We start from the raw sequence: 23,237 nt of genomic DNA, 5'->3' as shown, positions 1-23,237 counted from the left end.
TAGGCTAATGGTAATTCGCTTACAACCTCTCTTTTTGGTTCATAAAGTTATTCTTTCATCACTGAATTTTACCCCTTTTCTTCATCACCCCTCCACAGGACTTTGTTGAAAATAAATTTAAGCAGGAGTCAAATTCTATTTTCAGAATCCCTAGAGGTTTTCGACAAGGTAGTACAAACTGATAAAATGCTAGTACTAAGTGTTTCAAAAGGAAAGGTCATGTGAAGAAAACTGCACAGTGTTTCAAACTCATAGATGCCCTGACTGTGGACACAAGAGAAAGAAGGCAGGGGTCACCTCTGTTAAAACCCTACTATGTGTCAGACACCTGGGCTGTTTGACAGGCATTGTGTCATATCGTTTTCATAAAAACTCTCTGAGGTAGAGACCATTATTCCTTTATATTGATGAAAAGCCTGATGCCCAAAGGTGATTAAGATGACAAGGTCATGGGGGATGGAGCTGGGTTTAAACCCAAGTTTATATGGTTCCAAAGACTCTTCTCCATCATAACATTACACACCCAAGAGAATGAGTAAGTCTGTGACCAGCATGTTCAGATGTCTTGTGGGTATGTTTTCTTTCTATAAAGAATGAACGAGGCAATTTGGCCTGGAGGCAGGGAGACTAACCAGGAGGCAACTACAATAATGCAGAAGAAAAGAAATTCCTTGAATCAACAGCTCTTTATGACCAGAGCAGCTGTAAAAGGTAGGAGAAGGGCAACTGAAATGTGTGTGTGTGTGTAAAACAGTGGAGGAACATGTAACTGAGGATGACTGGGACCGACCTAAAAGGACCACTGAATGAAGTATTTTCTGAGATAATTTCATCTTAAAGGTGAAAGCCGGAGATGGGATTAAGATGGCAGAATAGAAGGACTGGAGCTCAACTTCTCTCCTAAAAACAACAAAATTCACAACTAAAGGCTGAGTATTCTTCACCCAAATGGACCGGAAACCTTAAAAAAGATATCCTACTCCAGAAGAAAAAGGGGAGGACACATCAAGAGGTAGGAGGGGTGATTTCATGATATAAACAACCCCATACCTCCTGGATGGGAAGCCCACAGACTGGAAAGTAACTGGTTCACAGAGACTCACCTACAGGAGTGAGAGTTCTGAGCCCCACATCAAACCCTCACATGCGGGGATCTGGAACTGGGAGGAAGAGCCCCTGGAGCATCTGACATTGAAGGCCAGTGGATCTTGTGTGCAGGAGCTCCACGGGACTGGGGGAAATGGAGACCCCATTCTTAAAAGGTGCATACAGACTTTCATGTGCACTGGGTCCCAGGGCAAAGAAAAGACTCCATAGGAATCTGGGTCAAACCTGACTGCAGTTCTTGGAGGACATCCTGGGAAAACAGGGATGAATGTGACTTGTTGTGAGGGAGGGACATTGAAGGCAAAGCTCTCAGGAATATTCAGCAGTGTGCCTTTCTCTGGAGGTGGCCATTTGGGGAAAATCTGGCCCCACTCATCAGTCAGCACTGAGAAGCCCCAGGGCAAACAACAATCCAGGTGGGATCACATCCCTGCCCCTCAGTAAACAGGCTACCTAAAGACTCCTCAGGCACACAGTTGCCTCTAATCTCATCCAGAGACTAAGCCCCACCCACCAGAGGGATTAGAATCAGCTCCACCTACCAGTGGGCAGGCACCAGCCCCTCCCATCAGGTAGCCTACAGCAAGCCCCCATACAGACTTCAGCCACAAGGGGGGCTGACACCAGAAGTAAGAGAGGCTACAACCCTTTTATCTGTAAAAAGGTCACCACACCAAAAACCTATAAAAATGAAAAGACAGAGAACTATAACTCAAATGAGGGAGAAAGGAAAAAAATCCCAGAAAATCAGCTAAGTGATCAGGAGATTCTCAGCCTCCAGGAAAAAAAAACTTTAGATTGTTGATGATAAAGATGATGCAAGACATTGGAAATAAACTGGAGGCAAAGATGGATAACTTACAGGAAACACTGACCAAAGAGATACAAGATATAAAACTTAAACAAGAAGAGATGCAAAATATAATAACTGAAATAAAAAACTCACTAGAAGCAGCTAACAGCAGAATATAGGAGGCAGAAGAACAAATGAGCGAGGTGGAGGACAGATTAGTGGAAATTACGGATGCGGAGCAGAAAAGAGAAAAAAGATTGAAAACAAATGAAGAGAGTCTCAGAGAACTCTGGGACAATGTGAAACACACCAACATCTGTGTTATAGGGGTGCCAGAAGGAGAAGAGATAGAGAAGGGGACAGAAAAAATATTCCAAGAGATAATAGCCAAAAACTTGGCTATTATGGGAAAGGAACCATTCACTCAAATCCAGGAAGAACAACAAGTACCATATAAAATAAACCCAAGGAGGAACACCCTGAGACACATATTAATCAAACTGATCAAAATTAAAGACAGAGAAAATCTTGAAACAGCTAGGGAAAAGAAACAAGTAACATACAAGGGAACCCCAATAAGGTTACTGTCAGATTTTTCAGCAGAAACTCTGCAGTCCAGAAGGGAGTGGCATGATATACTTAACGTGATGAAAGGAAAAAACCTCCAACCAAGATTACTCTACCCAGCAAGGCTCTCATTCCGATTTGAAGGAGAAATCAAAACCTTCACAGATAAGTAAAAGTTGAGAGAATTCAGCAACACTAAACCAGCCTTACAACAAATACTAAAGGAACTTCTCTGTGGGGAGCCGAGGAGATGCAGGGGGCCAAGGAAGGGAACTAGCCTGACGGAACAGTTCCAAAGGCAGGGTTCCTAACCGAGGAAAAAAAGCCTACCCAGTGGCACAGTTCCAAGGACAGGTTTAGAAATAGGGAAAAGGGCTTACCTGGTGGCATAGTTCCGAGGGCAGTTCTAAAAATAATGAGGGTCACCTGCTAACCCGATAACAATGGCAACAATAACAAAATGAAGGCTTTGCACAATAGTGCAAGAATAAAATCGCTCTTTGGAAAAATCAGTCTTTCTTGCTATTTACTTATTATTCAATCTTTCCTGTTATTTGTTTGTTATACTTTGTTATTTTCCTATATTGTTTTGTGACTCAATAAAATTGGAACAACAAAAAATTGGAACAGTAATAAAATAATAAGAGCTTCACTTTGGTTGAATTCCCCCTATTGAGATCCAATGTAGGTAAAAACAAAGTATTCATTAGTTTGTTACAAGTAAGAATAGGTTTTAGAGTTAGGTAATTGTGTTATGTACAATAGCTTAAGAATAGGTTAGACATACATGAAAAAACATAATAATAATCTTGCTTTTAATGAATTTTGTAAAACACTTTTAAGTTTTAGGAAATTAAGTTGCTTTGATATAAAAAATATTTTCTCATACTGTCCCGACCATAACACTTTGAAGTTAGTACCCCAAACTTTAATCTAAAAAATGAGTTTTTGTAAATGTCAAATTCTTGTGCTTGTGACCTTTCTAGTTGTTAAAGATTAGCTTAAAACAATAACAGGTGGTGCTTGCTAAAAGTAACCACAAAATGTTTTGTACTGAATCGCCTTATTTTCACATAATGTTTTTTCCACATGATGTTTTGTACCCATTATAGTTTTACATGATGTATTGTATCTGTTGGTTTTAATTAAAATCCTTAGAATAAAATGTATATCTACTGTACCATGTAATCTAAAAGTTTAACCTTTAAAAATATGACCTAAGCACTGTAATGTCAGTTACAATTAAGCTTCTATATAAACTGCTACTTATGCTAATAGCATTTGAGCAGTCCAGTGCCCTAAAAGAAGGGACAAAGAGGCTGTCTCCGTGTGCATTGCTGACACTGTCCATAGGGACACCCTGGCTGCTGGAGCTGGACTCTGGCACTTCTCTAGCCAGAAAAGAAAAGACAGCAACAGGAAACAAAAATACTGCAAACGACAAGGCTCACAGGTAAAGGTATATATACAGTAAAGATATGAAATCATCCATGCACAATTGTACTACCAAAATCAGAAATCATAAGAGGTGGGTACAAACGCAGGACACTGGAGATGAACTTGCAATTATGAGAACAACTTAAAACAATCTCATATACATACAGACTCTTATATCAAAACTTCAGAATACCTGCAGAACAAAAATCTACAATTTATACACAAACAAAGAAAAATCAACTCAAATACAACACTAAAGACAGTCTTCAAACCAGAAGAAGAGAGAACAAGAGAAGAAGGAAAGAAAAAAGAGCAACCAAAACAAATCAAAAGCAATTAATAAAATGGCAATAAGAACATACATATCAATAATTACTTTAAATGTTAATGGACTAAACACCCCAACCAAAAGACATAGACTGGCTGAATGGATATGAAAACAAGACCCATATATATGCTTTCTTCAAGAGACCCACTTCACATCTAGGGACACATACAAATCGAAAATGAGAGGATGGAAGAAAATATTTCATGCAAATGGGGATCAAAAGAAAGCTGAATTAGCAATATGCATAACAGACAAAATAGACTTTAAAATGAAGAATATTTTAAGGGACAAAGAAGGTCATTACATAATGATCAAAGGATCAATCCAAGAAGAAGATATAACAATTTTGAATATCTACGCACCCATCATAGGTTCACCACAATATATAAGGCAACTGATAACAACTGTAAAAGGACAAATCAACAATAACTCAATCATAGTAGGGGACTTTGACACAGCAATGGAGAGATCATCCAGACAGAAAATCAATAAGGAAACACAGGCCCTGAATGAAGAATTAGACTAGATGGACTTCATAGATATTTATAGGACATTCCATCCCAAAGCAACAGAATACACATTCTTCTCAAGTGCACATGGAACATTATCTAAGATTGATCACATCCTGGGCTACAAAGCCAACCTTGGTAACTTTAAGAAAATTGAAATCATATCAAGTATGTTTTCCGACCACAACGCTATATGCTATACGACTGGCAATCAACAACAAGAAAAAACCTGCAAAAAACACAAACACATGGAGACTAAACAACATGCTACTAAACAACCAATAGATCACTGAAGAAATCAAAGAGGAAATCTAAAAATACCTAGAAGCAAATGACAACACAGATACAATACTCCAAAACCTATGGGATGCAGCTAAAGCCATTAAAAGAGGAAAGTTTATAGCAATACAAGCCCACCTCAGGAAACAAGAAGAAGCTCAAATAAACAAGCTAACTTGACATCTAAAGCAGCTCAAAAGAGAAGAACAGACAAGACCTAAAGTTAGTAGAAGGAAAGAAATCATAAAGATCAGAGCAGACATCAATGAAATAGAAATGAAAACCATAGAAAAGATTAATGAAACAAAAAGCTGGCTCTTTGAAAAGATCAATAAAATTGATAAACCCTTAGCCAGACTTCTCAACAAAAAAAGAGAGAAGAGTCAAATCAATAAAATTAGAAATGAAAAAGGAGAAGTAACAACAGAAATCACAGAAATACAGAGGATCATAAGAGACTACTATATGCAACTATATGCCAATAAAACAGAAAACCTAGAAGAAATGGACAAATTCTTAGAAAGGTACAATCTTTCAAGACTAAACCAAGATGAAATAGAAAAGATGCACATACCAATTACAAGAACTGAAATTGAAACTGTGATTAAAAAACTTTCAACAAACAAAAGTCCAGGACCAGATAGCTTCACAGGGGAGTTCTATCAAACATTTAGAGAATAGCTCACACCTCTCCTTCTGAAACTATTTCAAAAAAATTTCAGAGGAAGGGATACTCCCAAACTCATTCTATGAGGCCACCATCACCTTGATGCCAAAATCAGACAAAGATACCACAAAAAAAGAAAACCACAGGCCAATTGCACTGATGAACATCGATGCAAAAATCCTCAACAAAATACTAGCAAACCACATCCAGCAATACATTAAAAGGATTGTACATCATGATCAATTGGGATTTATCCCAGGGATGCAAGGGTTCTTCAATATTCCTTAATCCATCAGTGTGATACACCACATTAACAAACTGAAAAATAAAAATCATACGGTCCCCTCAATAGACACAGAAAAAGCCTTTGACAAAATCCAACACCCATTTCTGATAAAAACCCTTCAGAAAGGCAGCATAGAGGGAACCTACCTCAACACAATAAAGGACGTATTTGAAAACCCAGAGCAAACATAATTCTCAATGGTGAAAAGCTGAAAGAATTCCCACTGAGATCAGGAACAAGACAAGGATGTCTGCTCTCACCACTACTCTTCAACATAGTTTTGGATGTCCTAGCCACGGCAATCAGAGAAATGAAAGAAATAAAAGGAATCTGAATTGGAAAGGAAGAAGTAAAACTATCACTATTTGCAGATGACATAATACTATACCTAGAGAACCCTAAAGACTCTACCAGAAAACTGTTAGAGCTCATCCATGATTTGGCAAAGTCGCAGGATGCAAAATTAATACACAGAAATCGATAGCATTTCTTTTTTTTTTTTTTTTTTTGTCTTTTGTCTTTTGTCTTTTGTCTTTTTGCTGCTGCTGTTGTTGTTGCTATTTCTTGGGCCACTCCCGCGGCATATGGAGGTTCCCAGGCTAGGGGTTGAATCAGAGCTGTAGCCACAGGCCTACGCCAAAGCCACAGCAACACGGGATCCGAGCCGCGTCTGCAACCTACACCACAGCTCACGGCAACGCCGGACCGTTAACACACTGAGCAAGGGCAGGGACCGAACCCGCAACCTCATGGTTCCTAGTCGGATTCGTTAACCACTGCGCCATGACGGGAACTCCGGATAACATTGCTATACACTAACAATGAAAGAGCAGAAAGAGAAATTAGGGAAGCAATCCCGTTTACCATAACATCTAAAAGAATAAAATACCTAGGAGTAAACCTACCTAAAGAGACAAAAGACCTGTACTCTGAAAACTATAAGGCACTGATGAAAGAAATCAAAGGTGACACAAGTAGATGGAAAGACATACCATGCTCTTGGATTGGAAGAGTCAATATTATCAAAATGACTATACTACCCAAGGCAACATACAGATTCAATGCGATCCCTATCAAATTACCAAGGACATTTTTCACTGAACTTGAACAAAATATTTTAAAGTTTGTTTGGAAGCACAAAAGACCCAGAATAGCCAAAGACATCCTGAAAAAGAAAAATGGAGCTGGAGGAATCAGGTTCCCTGCCTTCAGACTATACTACAAGGCAACAATCCTGAAAACCATACGGACTGGCACAAAGATAGAAATATAGATTAGTGGAACAGGATCCTTATAAAGCCCAAAATTAAATCCACACACCTACAGCCAACCCATCTATGACAAAGGAGGCAAGAATATATAATGGAGAAAGGACAGCTCTTTCAATAAGTGGTCCTGGGAAAACTGGACAGCCACATGGAAAAGAATGAAATTAGAACACTCCCTAATACCACACCAAAAAGAAACTCAAAATGGATTAAAGGCCTAGACACAAGACCAGACACTATAAACCTCTTAGAGGACAACATAGGCCAAACACTCTCTGGCATAAACAACAGCAACAACTTCTCAGATCCACCTCTTAGAGTATTGAAAATAAAAACCAAAATAAACAAATGGGATCTAATTAAACTTAAAAGTTTCTGCACAGCAAAGGAAGCCATAAACAAAATGAAGAAACCCACAGAATGGGAGAAAATCTTTGCAAGTGAACCAACTGACAAGGGATTAATTTCCAAAATTTATAAACACTTTCTGTAGCTCCATACCAATAAAAAAACAACCCCATCAAAAAATGGGCAGAAGAGCTAAACAGATAATTCCTCAAAGAAGACATACAGAAGGCCAAAAAACACAAGAAAAGATGTTCAACATCACTCATTATTAGAGAAATGCAAATCAAAACCACTCTGAGGTACCACCTTACACCAGCCAGAATGGCCATCATCAAAAAGTCTATAAACAATAAGTGCTGGAGAGGGTGTGGAGAAAAAGGAACCCTAGTACACTGTTGGTGGGATTGTAAGTTGGTGCAACCACTGTGAAAAACAGTATGGAGATTCCTCAGAAAACTAAAAAATAGAACTCCCATTTGATCCAGCAATCCCAGTCCTGGGCATCTATCCAGAGAAAACCAGGACTCGCAAAGACACATGTACTCCGATGTTCTTTGCAGCATGATTTTCAATAGCCAAGACATGGAAACAACCTATATGTCCATCAACAGAGGAGTGGATCAAGAAGAAGAATATTCCATATACACAATGGAATATTACTCGGCCATTAAAAGGAACAAAATACCAGCATTTTTAACAACATGGATGGACCTAGAAATTATCATGCTAAGTTAAGTCAGCCATACAATGAGACACCAACATCAAATGCTTTCATTGACATGTGGAATCTGAAAAAAGGACAGACCGAATTTCTTTGCAGAACAGATGCTGACTCACAGACTCTGAAAAACTTATGGTTTCCAAAGGAGACAGTTTGGGGGGTGGGGGGATGTGCTTGGGCTGTGGGATGGAAATCCTGTGGAACTGGATTGTTATGATTATTATACAACTACAGATGTGATAAATTCATTTGAGTAATAAAAAAACAGGTGAAAGCCAAGCCACTGGAAAAGAGAGAGAAAGACAACAGGTGTAATGCCTTTATGAACTGTGTGAAAAGCTAATTGAGGGGGTGCCTACATACATATTCTGTGAATGAGAAGAAGGTGTACAGTACTCCAGGACCCATCCATGGACCCCCAACCAGAGAGAGGTCCGGATGCATGCTGACAATCTCCAGAAAACTCCTCCAGGGAGAACCTTTGAGAGATACCACAGAGACAGTGTTTGGAGAAACTAAACATCTGGGACCTCCTGGATTAACTAAGCTCCAATATGCACCCATAACTCTCTGCCTTTTTGTCCTGAAGAGACACGCTTAAAAGATCATGGCACCTCACATGTGTGTACATAGTATTGAAAAGGTAAAAATATAATGTGAGAAAAAGAACATAAACAAACAAAAAGAAAGTGCTTTTATTTATTTATTTGTTATTTCCCCAATACAATTTTTTTTCTACTGTACAGAATGGTGACCCAGTTACACATACATGTAAACATTCTTTTTTCTCACATTATCATGCTCCTTCATAAGTGATTAGACATAGTTCCCAGTGCTACAGAGCAGGATCTCATTGTTAATCCATTCCAAAAGCAATAGTTGGCATCTATGAACCCCAAGCCCCCCAGTCTACCCCACTTCTTCCCCCTCCCCCTTGGCAACCAAAAGTCTATTCTCCAAGTCCATGATTTTCTTTTCTGTGGAAAGGTTCATTTGTGCCATATATTAGATTCCAGATATATGTGGTATTATATGGTATTTGACTTTCTGACTTACGTCACTCAGGACGAGAGTCTCTAGTTCCATCCATGTTGCAGCAAATGGTATTATTTTGTTCTTTTTTCATGGCTGAATAGTATTCCTTTGTGTATATATACCACATCTTCCTAATCCAATCGTCTGTCGATGGACATTTGGGTTGTTTCCATGTCTTGGCTATTGTGAATAGAGCTGCAATGAACATGTGGGTGCATGTGTCTTTTTTAAGGAAAGTTTTGTTCAGATATATGCCCAAGAGTGGGATTGCTGGGTCATATGGTAGTTCTATGTATAGATTTCTAAGGTATCTCCATACTGATCTCCATAGTGGTTGTACCAGCTTACATTCCCACCAACAGTGCAGGTGGGATCCCTTTTCTCTACAGCCCCTCCTGTATTTGTTATTTGTGGACTTATTAATGACATTCTGACAGGTGTGAGGTGGTATCTCGTGATAATTTTGATTTGCATTTCTCTAATAATCAGGGATGTTGAGCATTGTTTCATGTGCTTGTTGGCCATCTGTATATCTTCCTTGGAAAAATGTCTATTCAGGTCTTTTGCCCATTTTTCCATTGGGTTGTTGACTTTTTTGCTGTTGAAGTATATCAGTTGTTTTTATATTCTAGAGATTAACCCCTTGTCCGTTGCATCATTTGAAACTATTTTATCCCATTCTGTAAGTCGTCTTTTTGTTTTCTTTTTGGTTCCCTTTGCTGTGTAAATCTTGTCAGTTTGATTAGGTCCCATTGGTTTATTTTTGCTCTTATTGCTGTTGCTTTGGGAGACTGACCTGAGAAAACCTTTGTAAGGTTGATGTCAGAGAATGTTTTGCCTATGTTCTCTTCCAGGAGTCTGATGGTGTCTTGTCTTGTTTGGATTGTTTGTTTTAGTTCTGTGAAAAATGTCATTGGTAATGTGATGGGGATTGCATTGAGTCTGTGGATTGCTTTGGGGATACTTAATTATGATGCCCTCATTTTGGAGCATCCACTCTCCCTGTGCTGCCCAGTACTGCAGCTGACAACTTGGTCCACATGCTGATCACCTGCTTTGCTAAGGGTAACCTGTGATAAAAAAATATGCTGGTGTCCTAATTAAAACCAGAGAACAAGTCAGATAATATAAAGAGCAGATGGGAAAATCTCCATAAAGAAAAATGGCAATTCATTGAACATAATGGGACATTTTATCCTCTCCAGGCATGGGATCCTCTGAAGACACAGGCACCAAGGGCAGCATCTGAGCCCAGGTGTATCACCTGGATGAGGACCTGTGGTGTGAGGAAGAGTGGATGTAATATCTGGATGAGCTTGGAATGGATTAGCAATGAGATCTTACTGTGTAGCACTGGGAACTATGTCTAGTCACTTATGATGGAGCATGATAATGTGAGAAAAAAGAATGTATACATGTGTGTGTAACTGGGTCACCATGCTATACAGAAGAAAATTGACAGAACACTGTAAACCAGCTATAATGGAAAAAAATAAAAATCATTATATATAAAAAAGATTTTGGCAACAATTCTTACTGAAAATAAAAATCACAGGGCTGGGATTAGGGTAAGACAGGGGAGGTGATGAGGGCGTAAACTCAGGAAGGTAGTCATCTGAGCCAACCCTGTCCTTGCCTGATCCTGACAGTGATGCCTCCTTACACCGTGCATCCTAGGTACCTCTCTTTCTTCACTCCTGTCCTGGTGCTGCAACATCATTTCATTTCTAGCAACTCTTCATCCTCAGGCTTGGAATGATTCACTTATGCTTAACAAATGAGGGTGGGGCAGAGATGATGATGAGGAGAGCATTTTTTAAAATGATTTTTATTCTTTCCATTATAGTTGGTTTACAGGAGAAGAGCATTGTGACTGAAGATATTAAGAAACAAATAGGATTTGGTGACTGACTGTGAGGTTGGATACTGGAAGATGGTATTAAGCTGCCCATGCCTGGTGTTGCTATAGGAACTTAACACACATGCCTGATGGAAACTGTGCTGTTTTTCTGTAGGCAGGCTTCTGGGTTTCCACTCTTCCCGAGGGGAAGGGCCTTGGGTCTGTGACAACCACAGAGGCTATTCCAGCTCAGGAGATGCTGATATAACTATGGCGAAGGGTATGAACTTAAGAATTATCTGATGGAAAAGGAAATATACCAATGATCCTTATTACCTACTGCTTTCTATTGTTCAGAAAAAAAATTTAATCATTTGACTAGGCAGCAAATGGGCAGTCTCAAGTACATGGCAGCTAAAAGATTTTTTTTGCTGGCAAGTGACGGATTCTGAAGACTCCTTGATGAAGCTGGAGATAAAATCGCTGTCTTTAGGGGGTGGCCTTCTATCAAGAATTCTCTGAGCTCTTTAAGTTAGCATGAGTGCAAAGAGAACAGAGTGAAAGCTTAGGTTTTAAAAAGCAACAGGGAGGCCGTGAAAGATAGGATTAAGTTGAGAAATAAAAAGCAAACAATGAATGGAAAATGCCAGTTTGTGGAGGAGGATCCCGACTCCCGGCATCTTGAATGCGGTGGGCTTGCAGAGCCGCTGTTTTCATCTTCTTTTATGAAGCATTTAGGAAAGCCTGCGGTTCTGGTGTGTATGCCAATCCTCCCAGCAGGCAGCGCCTGAACAGGCCTCCTTCGTCTCCCCTTTTGCCCAAGAGGCCTCGCTCTACATTAGGCAGAGACGTGGAACGGTTTTGCAAAATCTAATAAAGTAAGAAAGCAAAATACTTGCTCCCTTCACACCGCCAAGTCCTCAGTATGGGAGCTGCTTCCAGAAAAGGATGGACACTAGTGATGAGCAGCCTTCCTTGGACATTTTTAGCTTCCTACCTTCTTGTGATAAATGCACCATTTGAACACCTCCTGGATGTTTTCTGAGAAAAGCTGCTGTGAACCCATCTCTGGGTAGCTGCCTGATCCCTCTGCCATCAACCTCGGTGATACCACTTGTTTTTCTTTTTTAGATTTGTATACAATTTGGACCTATACAACAAGCCTTGTAGGTGGAGATAATGTTTAGTCTTGACTATTTCTTAAATAATTTGTCAAATTCTTGTGCTTCTCTGTTTCCTGCATAGCGGGCAAAGAAATAGGACCCTAGGTGAGATGGAAAGATGCCAGAGGTCAGCTGGTTTATTTCCTGGAAAGAGCAAAGCTTTCTTCTCTTCAACCCAGGACTCATCCTTATTTCTCAGAGGTCTACCCCAGAGTCCATCAGTGTTTAACCTGGGATATAAAATCAGTATTTAAAACCTAAACTGAGAGACAATGTGGACATAGGGTGTCCTAAAAGATTACATGAGAGAACTTTTAATAGGTAGTCTTTTTTTTTTTTTAAGGCTTGAAGGTTAATCTGGGAGAAGCCACACTGAAACACAGACTACGAAATCAGAGGTAAAGGAAAGCAATACCATCTTTATTTCTAAAAAAATTGCAAATGATAAAAAAGGGTCATTTGAATAAAAAAATGAAAACTCGGGATTCCACTAGCCTGGTAAATTGCATACACACACACACAAACACACACATATAAACAAAATATTTTAAAAATTCATATGTAAAATATAGTTATATATATAATATATATAAACATTTAACATAGTTGTAATCATTGGGCAATTCTGCTTTATATTCTTTTTTCTTCACTCAACATTATGTCATAAACATATCCTCATGTTATTATTAATTATGATAATTGTCACTTAAAATGGACTTAATAGTCCACTGAAATAAGTAACTGCAATTTACACAGCTATTACCTTCAGGTTGCTTACAACCCGTCTCTGTGAAAATTCATTTTACAATGAACACTTTTTTTTTTGCATCTGGAAAGGCAATAACTTTCTTTCTTTTTTGTCTTTTGAGGGATGTACCCACAGCACATGGAAGTTCCCAGGCTAAGGGTCGAATAGGAACTGTACTGCCGGCCTGCACCATAGCCATAGCAACACCAGATCCAAGCCATGTCTACAACACACACCACAGCTCACAGCATTGCTGGATCCTTAACCCACTGAGTGAGGCCAGGGATTGAACCCACGTCCTCATGGATTCTAGTTAGGTTCATTACCGTTGAGTCACAACAAGAACACCATGAAAAGGCAAAATCTTTCAAAAAAAACATTTAATTCTTCTACCACTTTCTTTCCAAATACCTTATGGAGACTGTTTCACCTATGCTGTCTATAGTTGTGCATTTTGTATGTGAAATTCTAGCATTTTTTTTCTTTTAGCTGCTGTGCAATGTGCCGAACCCACGAAATCCAATCTCTTTCCCTGAGGGCTCTGCTTCACCTCCACCCAGCTCCTCCAAGACCACAATGTGACCATTGTCCCAGAGTCCTTATGACTCAAGGGTTCACCTGAGAAACCAAGGTTGTCCTCAGAGGTGCCCTTGATCGCTCAAAACTGTGTGTGAATCGGGTGTGTGCACTTGCCAGTGAGAGCATATAGATCTTGTATTTGATTTCAAGTGGCCCATGTGACCAAAAAAGAGGAAGAATCATTGACTGGGGCTCTTTTTAGCATCCTTTCTCTTTTTCCCTCCCCTGGGACTTCTCTGCTAATTTTACAGCATAAAACTCCCCTCTTCTCAAACCCAAGTTGTCACTCTTATTTCTGCCTCTTTCCTTCCTATCGCTGTTGGCCTTCTTGAACGAGAAGTTATAGCCACTGCGTTCACTTCCTCACCATCTGTTACAGTCCAACTCTGGGGTGTCCCATCTCATTCTGCAGAAGTTGCTCCTTGAAGATGATTTGTGCCTACTTATCACACAGCCCAGTCACATGTTTTCATTCTTCTCCGTCTGTCTTCTCTTTAGTATATGGGATTATTGCCCTTGACTTTGTAACATTTCCTTCTGATTGTCTGATTTACGGCCTCCTCCAGGACCTTTTCCTCTGGCATCTCCTCTCATACTGTTTGCCCCTCTTCCCTCTATTGCCAAATGGAGGTCTTCTACAATTTTCTGTCACCATGCCCCTGTCCTTCTGTATTCTTTTCTTTGGTCATCTCATCCAGACCCATATATGCGCAGCTTCCACCTCTCTCCTGAAACCAAGATGGGTATTTATAAATGCCATCTCCACCCAGATACCCGAGAGTCCTTCCACCATGTGCACAGGGAATTCATCCTATTGTCTGACAGCAATTCCTGATTTCCACATTTCTGTGAATGAGACTGCTACACTTTGTGTTCAGGCACAAAAGATTTGAGTCATCCTGGACGCATCATTCTCCCCTGCTTCCCATCTCCCCCTACATCGTAGGTCAAGTCTAATTGACTTGGGTTCATTAGCTATTGATGAGGCTAATTGACCTCAAAAGGGTCCACAATGCCCCTTCCTACTGTTGTCCCTCTAGTTATGCCTTACTACCTGTCACCAGGAAGACTGCAGTGGGATTTAATCTCTTTCAGAGTCCCTTCACCACCACTGCCTTTCACCAAACCTGCCCCAGATTTACTTCCATAAAACATGGCCTAATTGTGCCAGAGTCCTGCCCAAGATTCTGCTGAATGTTCCCTTATCCATCAAATTCAAAGTCCTTCAAGTTCTCAATCCAAACCATTTCCCCAACACTTCTCTAAATATATGCTGTATGTTCACATTAACCCAAGTAAAGTTTCAGTATTTATCATTAGAATAATTGGATGCATAAACATTTAAATTCATAGGGGTGCTTTTGAAAGCAAAACCTGTTATCACATTTATTTATTTATTTATTTTTAGGGCTGCACCCAGGGCATATGGAGGTTCCCAGGCTAGGGGTCTAATCAGAGCTGTAACTGCTGGCCTACGCCACAGCTGCAGAATGTGGGATCCGAGCATGTCTGCAACCTACATCACAGCTCATGGCAATGCTGGATCCTTAACTCACTGAGCAAAGCCAAGGACCGATCTCGCAACTTCATGGTTGCTAGTTGGATTCGTTAACCACTGAGCCACGATGGGAACTCCCCAGTACATATTTATTGATCCAATTTTTTCCTTTTCCCTAAACCTTATCTCTTCTCAAAGATTTAAGCTTCAGTCCATCGTCACTCAACAGAAGTATTTTGATCCCCTTCTATACATCAGCCTGGGACCTGGAGGGAAAGATGTGGAAAGTGCAAAGTCTTTCTCCTCACCTCTGTTTGTAGTGAGTACTGGTCAGAGTCTTGACAGGAAGCAAATGGTCCATTTAAAAGGGATGGTTGAGGAGAATTTAATAAAAGGACAAATCAGAAAGGTTAAAGAAGGCTGACTAGAAAGGGTCGAGGGGGACAGTTAGTAGGACTTGGTGAGAGAAGTCTCTGCAGGGCCAGCACCTGATGGAACCGTCTCTTTCCGTAGAGGAATGTGGTCACTACCAAACAGAAGCCTGGCTGGCAGAGAGCAGGGGAAAAGTGCCCCATCTTCATTCTCCTCCAACTGACCTCTGGCTGCTGCCTACCTATTGGTCAAATCCAACCAAAATCCATGAGCAGGAGAGCCTCCTGGGGCACTGGCGAGGGGCCAAGATGGGCACGGGGGCGGGGGAGGAAACACGCAGAACGGAGTTCCACTGCTGACTCCTGAGGGGCTGTCTCCAGGGAGACAGAGGCTCATCTTGGCTGAAGCTGCTCAGGAGTATAGTGTTATCCTCTGGCTAGGGGGAGATTTTGACTCTGGAGGGTTGAGGGGCAGGATGACTGCAATGGAACCTCTTCCTCCTGCCCTCTGCTCTGCCTTGTCTTCAGGCCAGGAAGCTCTCTTCTCATTTCCCATCCCTCTGCCACAGTCCCTTCATTTTGCCAGATGGCTTCAATAAAATGATTGGCAGATAATAAATACTTAGAGGCCAAATTAAATAAGACATGTTAATTGTTATTGATAGTTTGCATTACATGTTATCATTTACATTGGATGGCACCGCTTGAGTAATGAGACATTAACATTGAGAAAGCTGACTTAATTTGAGGGGAAAATGACAAAGAAGTGGCTGGTATGTTTTCTTCAATATAAAGCTCAAAATAGAACACCTAGCACCCTTCTCCTGCATCCCTGGCCTGAGGCCCTCCAGGAAGAAGGGCTTTATTGCAGGCACTGCTGATGGCCTGGCCCCTTCTTCTCAGCACTTCTCTGTAGGTGCTACCCCTCTTCTCAGGCCTTGCTCCAGACTCATGCATGCCAGATCTCCCACAGGCCCATCTGTGGACTCTGGAGGGCTAGAAAGCTGGTGGGTGAGAACTGCTATGGAGTCCCTCTCAGTTGAGCAGGGTCAGCAAAAGTGAGGAGGGGAGGGCAACCCTCCTGTGTCAGACAGGCCACGAGACTTTGCCTCCCCTCTGTGAGTCAGAGTGTGGAACTGGGAACCCTACGGGGGTCAAACTTCCAGTTTTTAACTGGAGTTGATTCTTTGTAGCCTGACCCCAAGGACAAAGCAAGCCCCTGAATGTTGAATAATTAATTGTTCAAAAGCATGGGATCTATAGACTCTAAAACAGACCCAAATCAATAAAGCTTTTCCTTGAAAACCTATAAATAGTTCCCTGAAATTACTCCTTTGCCTATGATTGAGGACACCAGCTTCTCTGTGACATTGCTGGCTCCTCTGCCTCCATTTCCCAGGACAGCTAGAGTCAGGGGTATGTGCCTACAATGCACACATTTGCTGCCTTCTAAACATGCCAGTGTAGATGGGAGGGTTGGGTAAGTATGTCTTTAGAGAACCTCAAAGAGATGACCAAAATCTATAATTAAGTCCTGCATATGTTCAGGGGCAAATGAACCGTGCCCCTACGTTTAGGCGAGACATAGGTAGACCCTCTGAGGTTAGGGCAGAGGGCCATCCTTATCTCATCCACTCAGAACTCCCTTCTAGTCCTTTGGCCACCATTACCCCCAGTTCCAGGAATACACTGGTCCTGTCTACTCTCTTGGGCTCAAACCTAGATTAGAAGGGGAAACCCATTTTCCTTGGCTTCCTAACATGACTGAGCCAGTCTAGGGAGCTAAGCAGGGGTGAATTTCATAAGTGCACTTCTGGAAGATGAAGGACAAATGCTGCACAAACTGGATTCCTCTTGTTTACATGCACGTTGCTTCCCCACAGGTTTTAGAAGGGTTATCTCTTGCCATCTGGGTATTCTCTTTGTGGAAATCATGTCTGCCCAAACATGGGAAGATCTTAAATATGAAGCCATTGAAAGCAAACTGTTCCAGGGCAGATGGACCTAAAACCTTGGCTACCCAGGCACTTTAAAAGGACCCAGTCCACCCACTGAGATACACATTAGGAGTGTGTAAATCTCATGAGCTCACGAACTCCACACAGGAGACATTCCTCAATCCACCTGCTCATTCTGCTTTTCAACCTTAAAAGACCAGTTATCCAATCTTTAGGAATTCACCTTTTTATTGCCTGATGAACCACGTGGATGGCTTACTCTTGGCACTGACCACTGGGCATGAAACAAATGCTTATGTTCTTGCCACATGGACACAAGCAAGATGTCTGCATTGGTTCAGTGAGACATCCTGGCATGGCTCACTTCCTTCCCTCTCTTCTCATCTGTGATGGGATCTGGAAACCTGCCCCCTGCTCATGCCTCATACAGTGACTAAAAGAATGGAAAGCCTTAGGCTGGTTCCTCAGACCACCTGAGGTTGAATGGCATGAATTTCCTCATAGGATGCTGAAAACCACACTCACCGGGGAAAACAGATGTATGGGCTCATTTAAAAAACATATTACTGTATAATTTTCTTTTGCCTTTTGTCATTTTTTAGGGCCACACCCATGACATATGGAGGTTCCCAGGCTAGGGGTCCAATCGGAGCTGCAGCTGCCAGCCTACGACACAGCCAAAGCAATGTGGGTTCTGAGCCATGTCTGCAACCTACACCACAGCTCACAGCAACGCCGGATCCTTAACCTACTGAGCAAGGCCAGGGATCAAACCCACATCCTCATGGATACCACCTGGGTTCGTTAACCACTGAGCCACGACTGGAATTCTGATAATGTATGATGTTTTAGCAATGAGACTTGAACAAAGCTGACCCAGGATCTTAAGAGACTTTTGTCTTCTCATGCCCCAAACCCAGCACCATTCCCCAACCTCATTCCCCAAATAGGAACAAACGTAGAAACGACTTACTGTAAACTGGATTTGACAGCCACCCATGATGTAGTCTAGGAAAGAGTGCATCTTGTGGATCTGTGGAGGGTAAAGTGAGGAAACTGTATTAGGAACAGTGGGATCTGTATCCCTACAGATTAGAGGCCTAAACCTTGGGCAGAGAAAGATCTGTGGGAAAAAGATGGGTCAGCTGACTTTGTTCTATGAAAGGAGAGAAAGAAAGCAATGCTGAATTTAGATGGGCATGTGCGGGCTGCAACTGTCCATGCCCTGCTACTCTCTCCTTCGGTTTATGCATGATTTTAATCAGCCTCAACCTTTAGGGTGAGACTAACACTGTGATTTCAGGATCACCACCGGTTTGAAATAAAGTCTTGCATTTGATTTTAGTCTTGCTGCCTGCATCAGTCCCAGTCCTGGTCACGTTCCCAACACCTGAGAAAGTCTACTGCCAGAGGGTTAACATTTATTGAGAACTAACTGTATGTCAGGCAACATCCATTATCTAATTTAATTATTTGAACAAGGCTGTGAAGGTGATGCTAGTATTGTTATTGTGCCCATTTTATAGATGAGGAAACTGAGGCTAAGATCACCTACCTAGATAGTGGAGGTAGGACTCAAATGATGGTGGTCTGACTGCACAGTTCATCCTTTGACTTCTAGGTTGGAAGTAAGCAAGATCTGATCCCTCCTTTCTGCCCAACCACCATCATCTGTGTTGTCACATGCTTTAATGATTTCTAGTCTCAATTTCTGCTTCTTTATGATTCTGCTGTTTGTCTTTTTTTTTTTTTTTGGCTTTTTAGGGCCACACCTGCAGCATATGGATGTTCCCAGGCTAGGGGTCTAATCAGAGCTATAGCTGCCAGCCTATGCCACAGCCACAGTAACGCCAGATCCAAGACTCATCTGCGACCTACACCACAGCTCACAGCAACGCCATATCCTTAACCCACTGAATGAGGACAGGGATTGAACCCGCAATCTCATGGTTCCTAGTCAGATTCGTTTCCACTGCACCATGGATGGGAACTCCTGTTGCTTGAGTCTTGGTGACATTCATTTATTCACTTACTCAACAAGGAATTCCTGAGCCCCCACTCTGCACTGACGCTAGGGATACAGGGATGAGCAAAACATGGTACCTGAAGTCACGAGCTCACAATCCGGATCCTTTCACCAGGACAACTTCTAGCTGAGTGTTGACCCTCACATCTCTGACTCCATCTGATTATCACGGCAGCTTCTCAGAGACTGACACATGAAACCCCATGGTGGTATTTCCAGGTACCACCCTGGGTGGCACCCATCTATGGGCAGACTTGTCTCAGGGCTGATGTTTACTGGGCCCTCTGAAGAGGGCCTGCTCCAGGCTTCCTTATGGCGATGCACTTCCTGGTAGTTGGGATACCCTACTACTATCTGAATACCAAGAAAAGGAGTTCAACAACCATGGCTTCTGAGTGCCAAACTCTTAGATCAAAACAGTCACCTTACAGAGACAGAGTGTTGAACTGACTCATCTAGATCTTCTTTCTTCCTGCTTCTGTGGGCACAGGGGTGGTCACAGGCTTATTCTCAATGTACCAGGATTTGGTCTGTACAGACAGCTAAGATGACCAGAGACAACTGCCTTTGAAAGAAGAGTTTGTTATTCTCGGCTTCCCAAGGGACAGGAGGTGTATCCACGTGAGGAAGCACTGGGATCAGTCAGGAGGCAGCAGGAGTGAGGGGAAAGCATGGGCAGAAGCCATATTGTCATTTTTGTAGGAAGGAAGAAGTGAGGCAAGGTACGCAGTTAAGCAGGTTTAGGATTGACTAGTTTGAATAATTTTGGAGACTCTGGGCCATAGGAGTGGACTCTAATAGTTTGAAACCTGGCTCTGGGGTGACATAGGGCAGGGAGCATACTGGCTTGGTGTGTGAGTTCAGGAGAGGAGGCTCCAGGCGAGTGTGCCTGCATGTTAAAGGTAGGCTCCAGGCACGCTGATTGCTGTCTCTAGGAATTAACTAACTCTGGAAGGGCCAGTTCCTCCCTAGTATGCAAAGCCCCAAGACATCAAAGCATTATAAAATACAGAAAAAAAAAGACATTATGAGAACAATGACTCCAGATGGCCAATCATAATGCACCATCCCCTGGTCTGAGTGATTGGTTCAAGGGGTTGGGCATGTGACCTAAGCCAGACCCCATCAGTCTTTTCCTCTAGTCTCCTGTCATATAAGGATGTGCCTCTGCAGTTCCTGGCAGCCAGGAAAGGCCAACTCTGAGTGAAGGAACATGATATATATATATATATGAGAGAGAAACTGGATGGCACTTAAGTCCTATATGGTAGAGTCAGATTAAAATCTCAGCTGTGAGGTAGTACACAATCTCATTTGAAAGCAGAGATATCAGGGTTGTGATAAGAATAAACACAATGTATTATAGTGATTTTCACATGATAAGGACTCAACCAGTGGCAAAATTATTCTCAGATGTGACTTAAGAGGTTTAATTATTAGCACATGGGACTTTCTGTGAAGATAGCACATTTAGGCCCCGGAGTCTTCCCCGTGTGCCTTGGTTTCATGGTGCTCTTTCAGTATGGGGGAGGTGCCATATGTAAAGCACCAAACACTGTGACAGGCACAGAGCACATGCTTTAGAAATGTTGGTTGCCCTCTTTGGGGTTCTCCCTCTGGTGCTGCCCTGGACAGAGAAGAGCCTGACTTGTGACCAGGCCCTTCCTACTCTTGGGGGGCAAGAGGTCCTTGTGGAGGGGATGGTGGCATCGGGCCGCCACAGCTCCAAGACCACCCATGCTTACATTTCTTGTGTACATCCATTAATACATTGACTTTCTGATTTTTTTTTGTCTTTTGTCTTTTTAGGGCCACACCCATAGCATATGGAGGTTCCCAGACCAGGGGTTGAATAGGAGCTGTAGCTGCTGGCCTATGCCACATCTACAGCAACGCGGGATCTGAGCCACGTCTGTAACCTTCACCACAGCTCATGGCAACACTTAACCCACTGAGCAGTGCCAGGGATTGAACCTGTGTCCTCACGCATACTAGTCGGGTTCATTAACCACTGAGCAATGACGGGAACTCCTGACTTTCTGATTTTTATTTAAAAAGAGATCACATCTCCTTGACACTCTCTCCTTATGACTGACCACACAACCTGAAGTCTTCCTCCTAGACAGCCCTAGCTTTACAGAACTGGAAGACAGGGCCACGTGTATACCTTGCACTGATTCAAAATCACAATGCCCGAGTTCTTATAATTCTTCTTCTTGGCTTTGTACTTGGGGTTGATGCACTCCCACTGCACCTGCAACAAGAAAGGTTATAGCATGACTGCCAGCTCAGGCAGAAGTGGAGTCATTCATGAGGGGCCCCTGGGCACGGCTGCCGATGGACCTGAGGGCTGACAAATGGTCTCAAGTGGATACCCTTGCATCTAGAGAGGCAGTAAGGAGGAATGGCAGAGAGGAAGAGTCTGATATCATGCTACCTGGTTTGAATCCTAGCTCCTCCACTTTCCAGCTGTGTGACCTTTGGCAAATGATGTGATTCTTCCAAGCCTTCCATATCTCCTCTGTAAAATGGAGCTTATACTTGTATCTATCTCAGAGGCTTACTGTGGGATCGAATGATCAACCTCTGTAATACATTTAGAACAGTGTCTGGCGCTTATAAATGTTTACAATTAATGCGGCCAAAATCAAGCAACAGAGGGAAGGATTGATTTGGAGACACACATGAGTAACCCAAATGCTGAGTCTTAGTGTCTAGGAATTGACTTAAGAAGTAGGAAAATTGAGGAACACTGAATACTGGCTATAGGAATTTGGTGAGGATAATGATGAGTTGGTGTAGAACTTCCCAGAGAACTAAGACAATGGACTGATACACATCACAACCATGACACAACAGATCTCCAAAGGGGCTTTTGTGAGGGACAGAGTCAGAGCTACAGGAGGGGCTAGGAACTGAGGAGGTAGCTACAAGCTAATGGGTTCTCCAGGCAAAGATATCTCAACCTTTCCAGCCTGCAGATGACTTCAGGGGACAAAGTCAAACACCGAGAGTTGCTGAACACTCCTGCCCACTGGCCTGTGGGAGTGGATGTTTGGATTTCAACTCTGAAGACAAATGTTCACTCCCTGATAATTGGATGTATCTGAAAATGGAGCAATTTCTAAGGCAGATGTGAGTGGGATAGACTGCTACAGCACCAGCCCCGATGAGCCCTTCCCCATTGTCCTCGCTTGTGTAGTCCCCTCTCACAATGACTTTGAGCTTAATCAGGTGATTCATTTTGACCGATGGGATGTTAGCAAAAATGAGATAAGCAGAGGCTTGAAAAATGCCCAGGCAATGGGGCTGACCCTCCTCTTGCTGCTGGATGGTCACCACCATGTGAAAAACCTTAGGCTGGTACCCTGGAGAATGACAGAGCACGTGGAGACATGTCCCAGCCCCCAGCTGCTGCGGCACAAAGGCAGAGGAGTCTCCTTGGCACCATGTGGAGAGAGAGGAGCTGCCCAGATTGTACATCTCCTGTCCTGCCCATAGAGTCACCTCCTAACACCTCCCTGCCACTTTATCTTGTCTCTCTGTAACTGATCATTTACACAGCAGCCAGAGTCATCTTTTTTAAAAAAATTAAAACCATTCATATCATTCTCCCGCCCAGACCCTTTGCAGCATTGTCCAATAGAATTTTCTGCCATGATGGGAATGTACTCTATCTGCACCAACCAATGTGGAAGACGAGATATAC

At 42.3% G+C, this 23,237-nt stretch overlaps 1 protein-coding gene across 5 annotated transcripts in view; it reads right to left on the bottom strand.

Moving 5' to 3' along the window:
• CPNE4 (copine 4) overlaps positions 1–23,237 on the bottom strand; it is a 595,221-nt gene that overhangs the window by 29,125 nt on the left and 542,859 nt on the right. For all 5 annotated transcript variants that reach the window (XR_014823542.1, XM_021071322.2, XM_021071320.2 and 2 more), the window contains exons 9-10: positions 21,696–21,782; positions 18,476–18,535 (exon numbers count right to left, since the gene is read on the bottom strand). Coding sequence is in view for 4 of the 5 variants with exons in the window: in XM_021071322.2 (XP_020926981.1) it covers positions 18,476–18,535; positions 21,696–21,782 (147 nt within the window). In the remaining variant the exon portion in view is untranslated. The remainder of the gene's footprint in view (positions 1–18,475; positions 18,536–21,695; positions 21,783–23,237) is intronic.

Source organism: Sus scrofa, chromosome 13 (assembly GCF_054392235.1).
Source record: "Sus scrofa isolate SSC_HxYL_T2T_F1_AM1 chromosome 13, Sscrofa_HxYL_maternal_Yorkshire_Landrace_v2.0, whole genome shotgun sequence".
NCBI lineage: Eukaryota > Metazoa > Chordata > Mammalia > Artiodactyla > Suidae > Sus > Sus scrofa.
This window is presented reverse-complemented; position numbering and strand designations above follow the sequence as displayed.